This window comes from Thunnus maccoyii, chromosome 6 (genome assembly GCF_910596095.1).
Source record: "Thunnus maccoyii chromosome 6, fThuMac1.1, whole genome shotgun sequence".
NCBI lineage: Eukaryota > Metazoa > Chordata > Actinopteri > Scombriformes > Scombridae > Thunnus > Thunnus maccoyii.
Genome location: NC_056538.1, coordinates 18033317 through 18046652, shown reverse-complemented (window position 1 = coordinate 18046652; position 13336 = coordinate 18033317). Strand labels below are relative to the sequence as shown.

Below are 13336 nucleotides of genomic sequence, written 5' to 3'. Positions count from 1 at the left end.
TTTATTCTAAGATACGAATAAAATTTATAAAGGTCTAGACCTGTTTTACGAGTCATATAATATTAATTTGCTGATACTTGATACTATCTACTCTTTATGCTACAGTAAAAGATACTGAGCAAAGCAAGGGAGAGATAGCAAGAGAGATTTCAGATAAAGTGGAACAAAGATGAATAAATGCCATGACGTTATTAGCTTCATGTCGAAGATATTAATAGATACGAGTGGAGTATAATCAGAAATGCTGTTGTAACATTTTGTCATACACTTTTTGATGCTGACTTGCTGAACAATTTGACTTTATCTGTTCCAACCACCAAGACACTATTCCAATATGTCAAACCTGAAAAAGCATCGACTCGTGGTTGTAATGTCTTCACAGGCTGTTTGTCTGCACCATATTGCTCTTAATGTGCAATCCACCAATTATGTTAGCCATTTCAAGGTGGTAATACATTACAGTTTTGCAGTTTAATGGCCTATTGTACTCCTCTTTGGACTCCAAAATTTACAATCACTCTCAGCGCTGTATCAATATCCACCGAACATCAGGGCCATTTCATCTGTAGTTCTATTACACAGATGTACAACAGTGAAGCTCAGACTCTCCTCTGGTTTCTAATGTGGGGCATCATGCATTTTAATCAAATGTACATAGCGGGATGCAGTGGTAGTGAGGATGAGGCTGTTTGTACAGGAGAGATGAGAGGAAAAGCTGCCTCTCCCACTGTTTCTGGCCCCGGCTGAGAGAGACAGGCGGTAATTGGGATGGTCAGGGTGTGCCAGCTTCATTGGGGATAAGAGTAGGAAGGACAGAGTCTCTCGGAGAGACGGAGAGAGATGGTTTTCAACGCTGTCAGCAGATCAGAGTCTTTCTAATGATCTAATGGAATAATCTCACTGCCACTCCAGGGATGGGTTAACCCCTCACTGACTGCCAGCTACTGACATGTTACACTTGCAGTTTGTGTGCTTTGAGTTTTTTTGCAGCTTTGTGTGTGTGTGTGTGTGTGTGTGTGTGTGTGTGTGTGTGTGTGTGTGTGTGTGTGTGTCTGTGTGTATTCACCTTCTTCCCTCCCTCTCCCTCTGCAGCTCTCCTCAGCTCTGCTCTTTGATGCGGTATACGCGGTGGTGGCGGCGGTCCAGGAGTTGAACCGTAGCCAGAACGTTGGCGCCAGTCAGCTCTCCTGCAAGTCCTCCAAGATCTGGGAGCATGGCACCAGTCTCATGAATTACCTGAGGATGGTAAGATTGCCTCTGCTGGACGTGATAAAAATAGACCACAGTAATGGCCTTTACATACCTTAAAGGAATAGTTTGACATTTTGGGAAATATGCTTATCTGCTTCTTTGCAGAGAGCTACAGTAGATGAGAAAATCGATACCACTCTCAAGTCTGTCCATTAAAAATTAAGCTACACCCAACATAGCTTAGGAGGAAACAGAAACAGCTGTCCAAAGGTAACAAAATGTGCTTACCAGCACCTCTAAAGTGCAATAATTAATACATTGTATCTTGTTATTGTTTGTTGTTGTCAAAAAAACTTGTAGTTTAACGGCAAGGTTATGTGCATCTGGATGCATTATCTGGATAATGCAATCTGATCCAAGAGCTTTGAATTTGCACCTAGCATTAATAAGCACTCTTGTTATCTTGATTCTACCCACATTGTGATCTTATCTCAATACGAAAATTAGCTAGGCAAGGCTGGCGGACTTGTCAACAAACATGGTGCATCCCAAGTCAAGAGAAGCACTTCCTTGGATGGCCATCATGCATTTTTTCAGAGGGAAGACTAATAGCTACCACTGCTAATTGTAGCTTTTGCTAGGCTTGCTTAAGCTAGCAGGAAGAGGCAGAGTGAGGTGACCTTTCAATTCGCTGGGTGAATTTTCTTTGCAAGAACCAAGCGCATTCTGATCACAATGAGTGCATTTACACCTTTCATTAACATCCATTTTTCCTTACACAGAAAGGATATTCAGATTCAGATTTCACGTTACTGCCAGGTGTAAATGGGGTCATGGTGACAACAAGACTCCACAAGGTCACTTTCCCTGCAAGGAGATAGTCCGGCACTTAATCCTCTGTAATGCTACAAATTGCCATGTTTACATTTTGTTGTTTGTACACATTAAACAAATAAGATATAATGTGTTAATTAATGAGCCTTGGAGCTTTAGAGGTGCTGGTAGGCTAGCTGTGACCCCTGTTTCCAGTCTTTATGCTAAGCAAAGCTAACCAGCTGCTGGCTGTAGCGTCATATTCAACGGACAGACATAAAAATGGTATCCATCTTCTCTAACTGTCGCCATGAACGTGATAAAGAGTATTTCACAAAAATTATTCCTTTAAATTTGAAATTTTTTGTGGGTTTTTTGTTTTTCTGTTTTTTACCCTCCAACTTGCAGCAACACAAAGGGCAGGAAACAGCACTAATTAGATAATGTTAGATAGTTGAGCTTATTGAGATATTCATTACTTTCTGCCTGTTAATTGGATGTTTTAGAGCCAAGATATTTTCACTGACAGATAATAATGTGTAGTCTGATCTCTCATCTTCTTTAAAGTTATACTCCCTTTCCACTAGGTCAGTTTATCTCATCTCTACATTACACTGAGAGACAATAGAGGAGGGGAGATAAAGATGAGCTGTCAGTGAATAAAATGTGTTTTCCTATTAGGGAGAAATGGCTGTAAGTGATTGGGCTATCAAAATACTTAAATGTGACATGTGTTCGATATCAGACTGTTTGTCTTTCTCAGTGAGTAATGGCTCTTCTATTTTGATGTAAATTGGAGATATTACGACCTCGTCTTCATATTATTATTCTAAATTTGGCATATTTCAAAAGGCTGAGTACTGAGCCAGTACTGCTAATGTAGTCTCCAGTCATATTCATAACAGGTGCTGCTGAGAGGGAAACTGGCAGGATTTATTGGTGAGACCTTTGACGTGTTGCTGTTTCTGTGTTGGATAGGTAGAATTGGAAGGTCTAACAGGCCACATTGAATTCAACAGCAAAGGCCAGCGGTCCAACTACGCCCTGAGGATCATGCAGAACAGCAAGGAAGGCCTAAGGCAGGTAAAGTAACTCCAAGTCTTACAAATCTGATGTGAATATCATCTGTCTTCAATCTAATCACATGCTATGGCTGCAGACAACATCAGTACAGCCTAGCTATAGCATAAAGTCAATGTCACTGGTTCAGTATGAGAAGAATTTACATATTAATAATGTAGTATTTCTGAAGTGACTCACACAGATTCCTCCATTTTTCTCTTAAGATAGACTCAGGCTAAATATGACTATTATTGCTGAACACAAAGCTCTCAGGCATAGTCCTGATCCCAGTAGGGTACTACCTCTGGCAAATGTTACAGTTGTCCTTATAGCAGTGATGAAACTCAAGTTGGATCGTACATCAGGGAGCTGAGATAACACTTGCTCAGTTGACATCCTTTGGTGAAATAATCCACATTATCCTACCAGTAGAAATGTTGGGGTGCTAGAGGCCAAAGTTTAATATCAGGGATACCTATTTGAAGGTTCAAAGAAGCATGTGTTCACAGAGACTAAGTATTGGTTAAAAGATATGTCAAAACTGGTCAGTGTTTGCTGTTTTATTTCTACAGGCATCTCATTTAGTCATTTTGTATAAATATTCAGTACAGATTTAAAGGTGACTGGAGCACTGTGTCGTATTTGCTGTGACTGAAACTTCACCACCATGATTCATTATAGAGTAAAGAAACAATTAGTAATATTTTTGCTATCTCGTTGCACCAAATGACTCCAGTATATCAGCAGGGATTTATGGGTGGTATTGATCAATACCAGTCACTCCAGTTGTGCCTCAGTGTATGCTGGAATTTTCAAGCTCCCTGAACAAGCAGTCTTGTTGTGCTCTCTGGTTTAGTGGAAATATTTCTCATGTAGACACCATGAGGCATTTCAATCTGAACCCAAACTTTGTTCAGTGAACTACCCTGCGCCATTACTGAAAGAAGTCTCCCCTGACATTTCTTTGCCTGAGTTTCACACCAGGGAAAACAGTTTCAAATTGCTTTTCAATTTTTTTGTAGATTAAACACATTTACCAGGATTACAAAGCCTGAAAATAGTCAGTAATGAAATGTAATTGACAAGAGGCTTTGAGAAGCTCAGAGTATTGCCCTTTTAATGACTGGATAGCTGAACTGTTGGTGCTCTTGTACTATGTACCATATGTGCAGTATCAGGCTCCCAATGCTTCATGTCAAGGACCCACAATTGGACAAGCATTAGATAATGGATCTCTAAAATCTGATTCCAAGAAATGCTGTTTGAGGACCTGTTGTTAGATACTGTATGAGTGATTTGATAACCCAGTACATTCTCCCATTGTAATAGTGTGTAAATATGAAGATGAATGTAAAATTAAAGTATTGTACAGACTACTGAGAGCCCTTTGAAGGACAACTGGTGATTCTTGAACCCCATATTAGGAAGCAGTGACCAGGTCAATAGAGAGTCAGATAGACAAGAACATCACCACCTCAAATCCCAGACTGGTCAGGGAAAACTCTCCCATCCATCAACAGTCTCTCTAAATGCTCCAGTGGAGCTGAGCAGTCATCAACAGCTAAAATCTGCAGTTGATCTCTCAGGTAAAAAATATAGGTTGTATGTGAGTAATGGATGTAAGGCAAAAATGAGATCAAAGGGAAGCATCAGCACCAAAGTAGAAGAAGCCTTAAATAGCTGAGAGATAGAGGTCTGCATCAGGATGAAGAATCTGGCTGTGGTCGTGTTTACTTTTGTGGTTAGAGTCAGGTAACCCTAGGTTTCAGAATATTTATAAAGATAGCATCTTTCATATGAGCCACAAAAATGGCTAACGTTTCCATTTTGTACATTGATGTGACAGATATCGCAGGATGTGTGATATCTCTGTACTGTGGAATTGGAACAAAAATAAGACTGTATTGTTGAACCAAGTGGTGGGAAAAATTCAGAGAATTAAGTAAAAAATAGTAAAAAAAAAAATGCCATTCCCATTACTTCTGCCAGTGTTTGAAGAAGTGGTGAGTTGCTCCTTGTCAAAACCCTTTCCAATCACACTGCACAACAGTCTCTGATATTGTCTGTGACGTTACAAAACTTTACATGTGTTTGACAGTTAAGTAAACGATATGAACTGCAACAGTTGAAGAAAATTGGTCATTTATGTAAAAAGACCACTGTTAAGTGTTAGCGACGAAGCATACGTTAAGCTTTAGTGTGGTTTTGAGACATGAACTGAGACACTTTCAGTAAGCGTCAAGGCTTTTCTATGAACACACAGTACATAAATACAAACACAAAAGCAATCAAGAGAACATCTGCCTCTTTCCTTTTGTCTAACAAAATCAAATACATTCCTCTTTTTATCAACTGGCATCTTTATTTGTGTCCTATTATGAGTGAGTAGCACAGACAGTAGTCGATGCTGTGTGCTCCTATTATACAGATTGCTCTTAAAATCTGTTTTCTATAAATGCCAGGACTTAATATTCATCTTAAGACCTCATGCTTGATATAAACCGATAACTGTAATCCTTTAAGTTTCTGCTTTTTCATTTTGCAGTATCAAAGAATGCAAAGTATTTCCCCTGGAAATACCTGTCTCTCACCCTGACAGCTATACTGTGCATTTCCCTGCTGCCCTGACTATTGTGTTTTTCTGTCAGTGCTGCATTATTTATGATGGTTATTAACTTGTCCATAATCCAACAAACTGTCACCACTCTACTGCAGCAGATACTGTAGCTGTATTGTGGTTTCTTATCTACAGCATTTTAAGTAGTTGTTGTTATTCTGTTATGACACAGACAGTTTGAAGGTACACAGAGGAATAACTGAGTTTCTGTTTTAAACCATTTGATCCTTTCGGTTGTGTTGATCTCCATGAAAAGATTGATTGATTTCCTGCCTGTGTGAGAGAAAAATCTTACCTAAGCAACCGGTAAAAGAGTCAGACAGTTGCCCATCTGCCTTTATTAACCTTGTCTGTGTCTCCCCATACCCCCTTTTTATACTGGCACTGGGCCAGTCAAGCAGAAGGATAATGCTATCAGGCCTAATGTGATCATTTCAACCAGAAGTATTATAAAGCAGCCCTGCCAGTTATGTTAATAGGGAGAGGCAAGGTGTTAGACGGGGGACAGGATGGGGTGTAGTTTGTTTTGTTGACTAACACCTCCCACATGCTGTTGGGTTGGGGCAGCTTCGGCCAGGCAGACGTTGGATGTGTGAGGGCCTTGGCAGAGATTAGAAAGATGGCTCACTGCCCACACACACACATACACACTTAAACCTGCACACGTAGAGTTTAAGCAGAATATTTGCACATCAACACATGACACGTTGATAGTTCAGGTCTTTTGTTTGGTTAAAATAGAGTAGTAGCCTCATAACTTACAACTCCCACACTATGTCTAGCCAGTAAATCCATAGCACAGGTCTTTCATTCACAATTCAACCTGTGAAGACCAAAGAGCACCTTCCATCAACTTACATCCAACACTTTCTGAAGAAGAGAAGAAGATTGAGGCATGTTGTATGGCACAGTTGCCCACTTCCACTTCTCCACCCTCTCTTTCCTTATTTGGTAGCACCCACCATCCCCTCATCTCAAGCCCTGTGGCTGCACTATAGATCGCCTGACCGTCAGCTCCTCGGGGGTTCCAACAGTCCGCAGCAAATTGAACAAATTGAATTTCTGTCAGGCATTTTCACACATCTATCTGTCTATACATACATACATACATATACCTATAGATCTATCTGTCTGTCTGTCTTAATGAGTAAAAAGCACCAGTCTTTGCCTTTGCGTCTTTGATGTAACTATCAGCTCTGACTAGAATATTAAGCATTGGTTGTGTTTAAGCAGTAAGGATTTGGAGTAAGTCAGTGAAAGTACAGTTAAAGTGAAGCGGAGTTTGCACTGGTTCAGTTCCAGCTTGTCCAGGGCTCTGCAGTAAGGATCTAATGAAAAACAAAACAAAGCAACCACATAACACCAGTTACAGACTCTTGTCCTTGGATTCCAATCATCTTTAGGATGGATGTAAAATTTTACTGTTGACATACAATGTGTTTACCTGGTCAGGCTCCTGTAAAGTAAAATATATTCCAAAACTATAAAGACTTTTAGGTCTTCGAAGCAGCAGCTTATAACTGTCCCAACACTCAATTAAAAACTTATTTGGATTTTGCCAATGTAGCTGCTCAAATGTGGAATAGTCTTTATATTATTGATGCTCTCCATTCAGAACATTAAACCATAAAACTAGACAATGTGCTTTATTTATTTCTGTGCATTTGAACCAAATGTCTGATGCAAACTTAATCGCTGCTATACTAATCTCTGAAATTGACCCCTCTGAAGCACTATAAATACGTAAACGTAACATAAAAGCAAAATTCCAGTAATCGCTTGAAGCTTTAAAACAACCATTTCAGATGATGATTCAGAAGCACTTTGTAACTGTGTGTTTTAAAAAGTGTTATATAAATAAACTTATTATTATTAGTAGTATGGGGCTACATTACGCAATCATCTGTATTTGTTCAGTTTTGGCAGGAAAAGTAAATTTCCCAGCTGCTCCTGTGTTGGCAGCCAGGTAGACCAATGATAATGGTGTAAGAAGTTGGCATGGCATTATCCGTGCTCTGGCCGAGGCACCACTGGCACCTGTAACCAACAACACTCCACAGAGGTAGGATGGAGAGAGAAGGAAAAGATAGATGAGGGAAGGGGACAATAGGATGACAAGCATAAAGTAAATGAGACAGAAAGGGCGTGCAGGAGACAAATTGGACAGAAAGAAAAAAGACAAAACTATAAAACTAGAACCAGTAAAACAGTATTTCTTACATGCACTATTTTAGCTGTCACTACACTTCATACTAAAGGCAACAGTACTGACCTTCACTGCTGTTTCTCATTGAAATGACTAATCATATTATTTTAAGGGAATAGGCTATAATCCTCTATATCCTTTTGCTACGTCTATTCACGAGCCCAGTGTAATGACTTAGATAAAGGTGTCTAACAGGAGCTATCTTGGCTTGTGTGTGCGAGTGTGAGCATGTTTCTGAATGTATACTCTCCAGATGGTGTGAACACCAGGGGTATGCTGTAAAACAGTATCATTCTGGATACGTATAAATGGCTAATATAACTCAACCTGTTCCTCTGAAAGCACAGCCTGCTTTCCCCTCTCCAGGAACATCAAAAGACGGAGCAGTTTCCCAACTCACACCCTTGTTGCTAGAATAGATTACCACATTTTCTGTTCGGGGGATCAGAAGTATTAGAGCTGTTGTCACTTTATTCTGATGCGAGGCTGTGGCAGCTGTGGCACTGCTGACTGATCTATCTGACATCAGCTCACAGTATGTGTATATGCATGCATGGTTTCTATGTTTACACTGTGTGTGTCAGTGTTTATGTGCGAGCACTGATGGGGTTGGTGCCAGCCCCCACTGCCTGCTTCTTGGCTCTGCACACAATCGCACACGACAAGCCTATCGCCATCTATGCATGTTTAGCAGAGGCACAAGTCTCTTCCAAAACAAACAAACTGCAGCCTGCCAGCCAACCAAACCGCAGCAACACACCATACTGACAGAGCAGACCAGCCTCTTTGCAGCCCCTGGCCTCCCTTGACAGGCCATCATTTTCTGCATGGAGCTCATTGACAGCAGCACGCCTGCTAATTGGAAGAAGCTGTAAAATGAGTAATTATTGCAGTTTGGGGGAGGCAAGCTGTTGCCTGTTACAGCGCTAGGCTATGTTGTGTGTGAGTGCCAGAGAGAGGGTGCTATGTAAGCTGCATTCGTGTATTTCTCAGTCTTTGTGTATGTGTGTGTGTATGTGTGTTTGTACATACTACATGCACACGCCTGCATCTCTGTGCATTGCAGGGGGTTGCTGGGCTGCAAACAGTCTTGGCCAGTTCCTGCAGAGAGGAGAATCACTAATTAAGTTTTATAATAGAGGCTCTTAATCAAGGCTTTGGAATAAAAACCACATGAGAAAGAGAAGAGAGAGAAACAGCAGGGAAAGAGAGAAATATTTAGTTAAAGAGTCAGTTGGAGTCACTGGAAGAGGCTACAGAGCAGCGAGTAGGTTTTGAGTAGGTTACAGCAGGACATGGCAGCCAACTTAGAGCAAATTGTTCTCATTATCAAGTCCACAGCTGATTTACAAAATCTGATGCTCATGAATAGATTCGGCTCTGACATCCTGTGTTTATGAAGCTCGCAAGGTTGGTGGTTACCCAGCTTCAAACTGCCATAGCCATAAAACAGAGGTCAAAGAAGAATGAAAGAATGTTAGACATCTTATAGTGACTTGGACTCAGTTGCACCAGTTGTCTGTGAAGCTGCACATTTCGTTCTCAGCTTATTTCATCCCATCTTAAAATTCTGCTCCCCTGATATGGAATTATTGTGCAAAATTGAGATCCCCTCAACATAACTTGAAAATGTTTTTTTTCTATTCCTGAAGTAATAGAAATCCCTCCCTAGACGAATGAACAAGCTACCCAAACTACCCCTGGCAGATTTACTGAAATAGAAAGCAAGTGTCCCAACTCATTCCTCATCAAGGTAGATTACATTTGCTGCAGTATTAGAAGTGAATTGCCTAAATACAAAGAACTGATTAGCTTCCTACCTCAGGTAGAAAATAATCTAGCCATGTTCAACAGCGCAATCAAATTCATTTTGATTATTTTGCCTCATTTCCTCTATTAATTCTATTCAGCAGTGGCAGCCACATCTCAAACCAATTGTTCCTCTGATGTAAATAAACATGATTCTTGGTTGCACTACACTTTCTTTAACCTTGTATATTGATTTTTTTAATGGTGTCTTCCTGCCACATGTTTCAGTCCCATGTTCTCATTTCTGTGCATTTGCCTCCATGGTGAATCTCTTTGAAGAGATCATCAATAAACTGTTAAATCATCCAGACCTGACCAAGTACATCCTGTCCAATTTCCTGAATTATCATTTGAACATTTACAGCCAGATTGCACTTTTTAATAAACCTTAGTCCCCAGGTGTCCTTGTGTCAAGGTCTTTAGAGGTGGAGCCAAGGAGGTGAAGTAAGAGGAGACCTTTTTTATCTTCATCTGCTTTCCTGTATCAGAGGCAATGCTGAGTGCCTGGAATATGTTAGACACACACACACACACCCTTGCACTCTCTTGGATATGCACATACTGTACTGCATGGGCACCACTTCAATTTGCATGAAATGATTTGAGCTGTGTTATTTACACAAGACTTCCTCCAGTTAAAGGGTGAATGTGCTCGTTCAATTTCTTTCTCTTTTCTATTGGATTTATATTTTTCCTGTCAGCGCTGCTCCTATGTTTATTACGGCAATCTGCCTTTTTCTTCCCTTCCCCTTTTCTTTGCTACCACCCTGTCTCTGAGAACACTATTACTCTAGCTGCCCCCACTGCTGCGGATGCAGATGCACTCAATTCAGTTTCTCTCCACTGCTGCAATGTGAGGGAGGGAGGGAGGGGACAGGTACAGCGAGGTAGAGGGGAAAAGACGGAAAATGTGAGGGGATGAGAGGTTTGTGGTTGTGCACAGCAGGTTGACAGATTCAAGACAGCCTCCAAAGTGGAGACAGTTAGGCTAAAGAAAGCAGTAATGCTGGAGCCTATGAGTGAACATGTTGTGTGGGGCCGCCTCCCCCCTACCAACTCTCGGTTGGTAGTGCTGTTGTTATGAAGCCAAGCTCATCATGCTGTGTGCCCCGAAACATACTAGTTGGCAGATGTACTGTATTTGTTCTCTTATATTTTCCAGCACAACTCCAGTGTACGTGTCCTGTTCTGGAGAAAGTGTGTGTGTGTGTGTCTATTCTGCTTTTCTTTCCACTTTCCTACTCTATTGCTTCCATATAATTTGTTCATGAGATGACCCGTGGGTGGGACTTTGATTTATACAGCAGCTTTCTCATATGATCCTGTCACAATCATAATTATACAATGTATAATCTAATTGTTCTAAACAACACACAAACATGCAAGGAGAGGAAGGAAACCCTCCAAAAACCCACTTAATCAAGAAAATCCCATACACTCATTACACACACCAGCTGGCTCAAAGATATTTACGAGGACTTGACGCCTTGGCAATGAATTCCAAACTCACTCAGTGCTTTTATTGGGCCTCGCCCAAAAGGGACCCTCAGGCAAAGAGTTACCGCTCTTCCCAGTTCGCGCACTTTCCAGGCAAGAGAAACAGTATTTTCTCTCCCTTTTTTAGGCAAACACCCAAGGAGTTTCCTCTCTAAGCTCAGAGTTTTCTTACGACATCACCAGAACGTCAATCCACCATCAAATGCATGTTTTACAACCCTCTGTTTAGAATTTAATTAGCATAACCAAAATGCAAATTTCCACATAATTACTTGCCAATTAATTTCTATAAATTGAGATTCAACTTACTACTATCAGCTCCTTGTAAAGCAGACCTCAGCTGTCTCAGAAAGTCTTCTGATTATGTGGGCTTCAAGGTTTCCCCAGTTTTTATGACTGTCCTAGCCACGGAGAGGTCAACTTTCCCGAGGAACCCTGGCAGGTTAGTGATCTCGGTGGAACCTCCAAAGAGTGTAGTGGAAATTTTGCCTGTAAGCACTCTCAGAGCATTTTGACAGGATTGAAGTATAATTAGAAAATGCTATGCACATTACATTTGGAGAGAGAATTACCTGAGATTACTGTCTCACTCTCTGAGTTAGATTATTCACTATTTATGCTTTACATCAGTGCACACCTTTTACAAGATTGGTTGTCAAAGATAGTCTGATGCTCTCATGCCAGGCCTTTAGCTTTTCAGAATCACGGTACATATTGGAAACACATCATTATATAAGATCATTATGTAAGACACCTCATTTCATGTGTTTTTCACAGTGAACCTATCAAAAAAACAGATTATATCACCAAATCGGGTTTTTTCACTTACTCCTGGCCTTGTTCTGGGTCAGTGTCCTTCTTTCTGCTTACACTCAGTAGAGCATGAAACCAAAGTCTAACACACATGATCCGTACATGCAGTCTGACAGGGGTTAATGTATAGCAAATGTAACAGAATTAAGAATAATAAACCCAAAATGTATTAATTGTTTGTCCACTTTTACCATTCTAGTCTTGGTGCATTCAGTGGCAGGCTGGAAAGTTCAATACAGGAGCTCTAACAAAAGGGTCCTCGGAAAAACCTTTGAAAAATTAACTATATGATTTTTAAAAATATATATATATATATATATGTGTGTGTGTGTGTGTATGTACGTGTGTGTATGTATGTATTTTTTATGTGTGTGTATGTATGTATTTTTTTTTTTTTTTAAATCCCCCTCTCACCCCCCTCCCATGGGGGGTGGTGGTGGTGCTGTGTCTTCCTCAAGCTCGGGTCCTCTACCAGAGGTCTGGGAGTTTGAGGGTTCTACGCAGTATCTTTGCTGTTCCTAGGACTTTGCTCTTTTGGACAGAGACCTCAGATGTTGTAGCTGGAATCTGCTGGAGCCACTCTCCCAGTTTGTGGGTCACAGCCCCCAGTGCTCCGATTACCACTAGCACCACTTTTGCCTTTACTCCTCACATCTTTTCTAGCTCCTCTTTCATATATATACATGTATAGGAGTTTACCAAAACAATATACAGTACTGTGTCTGATTGGTCCTAAATTTATTAATGACATGACAATGACCCCATGCATACAGCAAGAGTCATAAAGAACTATTTTCAGCAACAAGAAGAATGATGAGACCTGCAATAGATGGTATGGTATGACCCCCACAGAGCCCTGATCTCAACATCATAGAGTCAATCTGGGATTACATGAAGAAGCACCTGAGATGGCCTAAATAATAAATCAACAGAAGAACATTCTTTCTCCAGGATGGTTACAACAACCTACCTGCAAGATACCATGAAAAACTGTGTTAAAGTGTACCGAGGAGAACTGCTGCTGTTTTAAAGTCAAAGCTGCTCACAGCAAATATTGATTTCATTTAGGTTTACTCATCTTTGTAAGAGGTTAATTGATAAATTAAAACAATTTATAGCAATATATTTGTAAGCATTCTCACTTTACTTTTAGTGCCTAAAACTTTTGCACAGTACTGTATATTCAAATGGCAAACTGTGTTTGATGGCTAAACTTTGCAGTCTTTCCTTCTAATTGGGAGTTTTCTTTCTGAAGTTTTCAGCTCTCATAAAAAGTCAAGAAGACAATACCCAAAACACAACAAATGGGCCATCATGGCAAGGCCAGG

General features: G+C 40.5%; 1 protein-coding gene across 2 annotated transcripts in view; it reads left to right on the top strand.

The window, feature by feature from the left end:
• Positions 1-13336, top strand: part of grik4 (glutamate receptor, ionotropic, kainate 4) — a 303754-nt gene that overhangs the window by 244819 nt on the left and 45599 nt on the right. For both annotated transcript variants that reach the window (XM_042413663.1, XM_042413662.1), the window contains 2 exons: positions 1093-1245; positions 2983-3087. In XM_042413663.1, coding sequence (XP_042269597.1) covers positions 1093-1245; positions 2983-3087 — 258 coding nt within the window. The remainder of the gene's footprint in view (positions 1-1092; positions 1246-2982; positions 3088-13336) is intronic.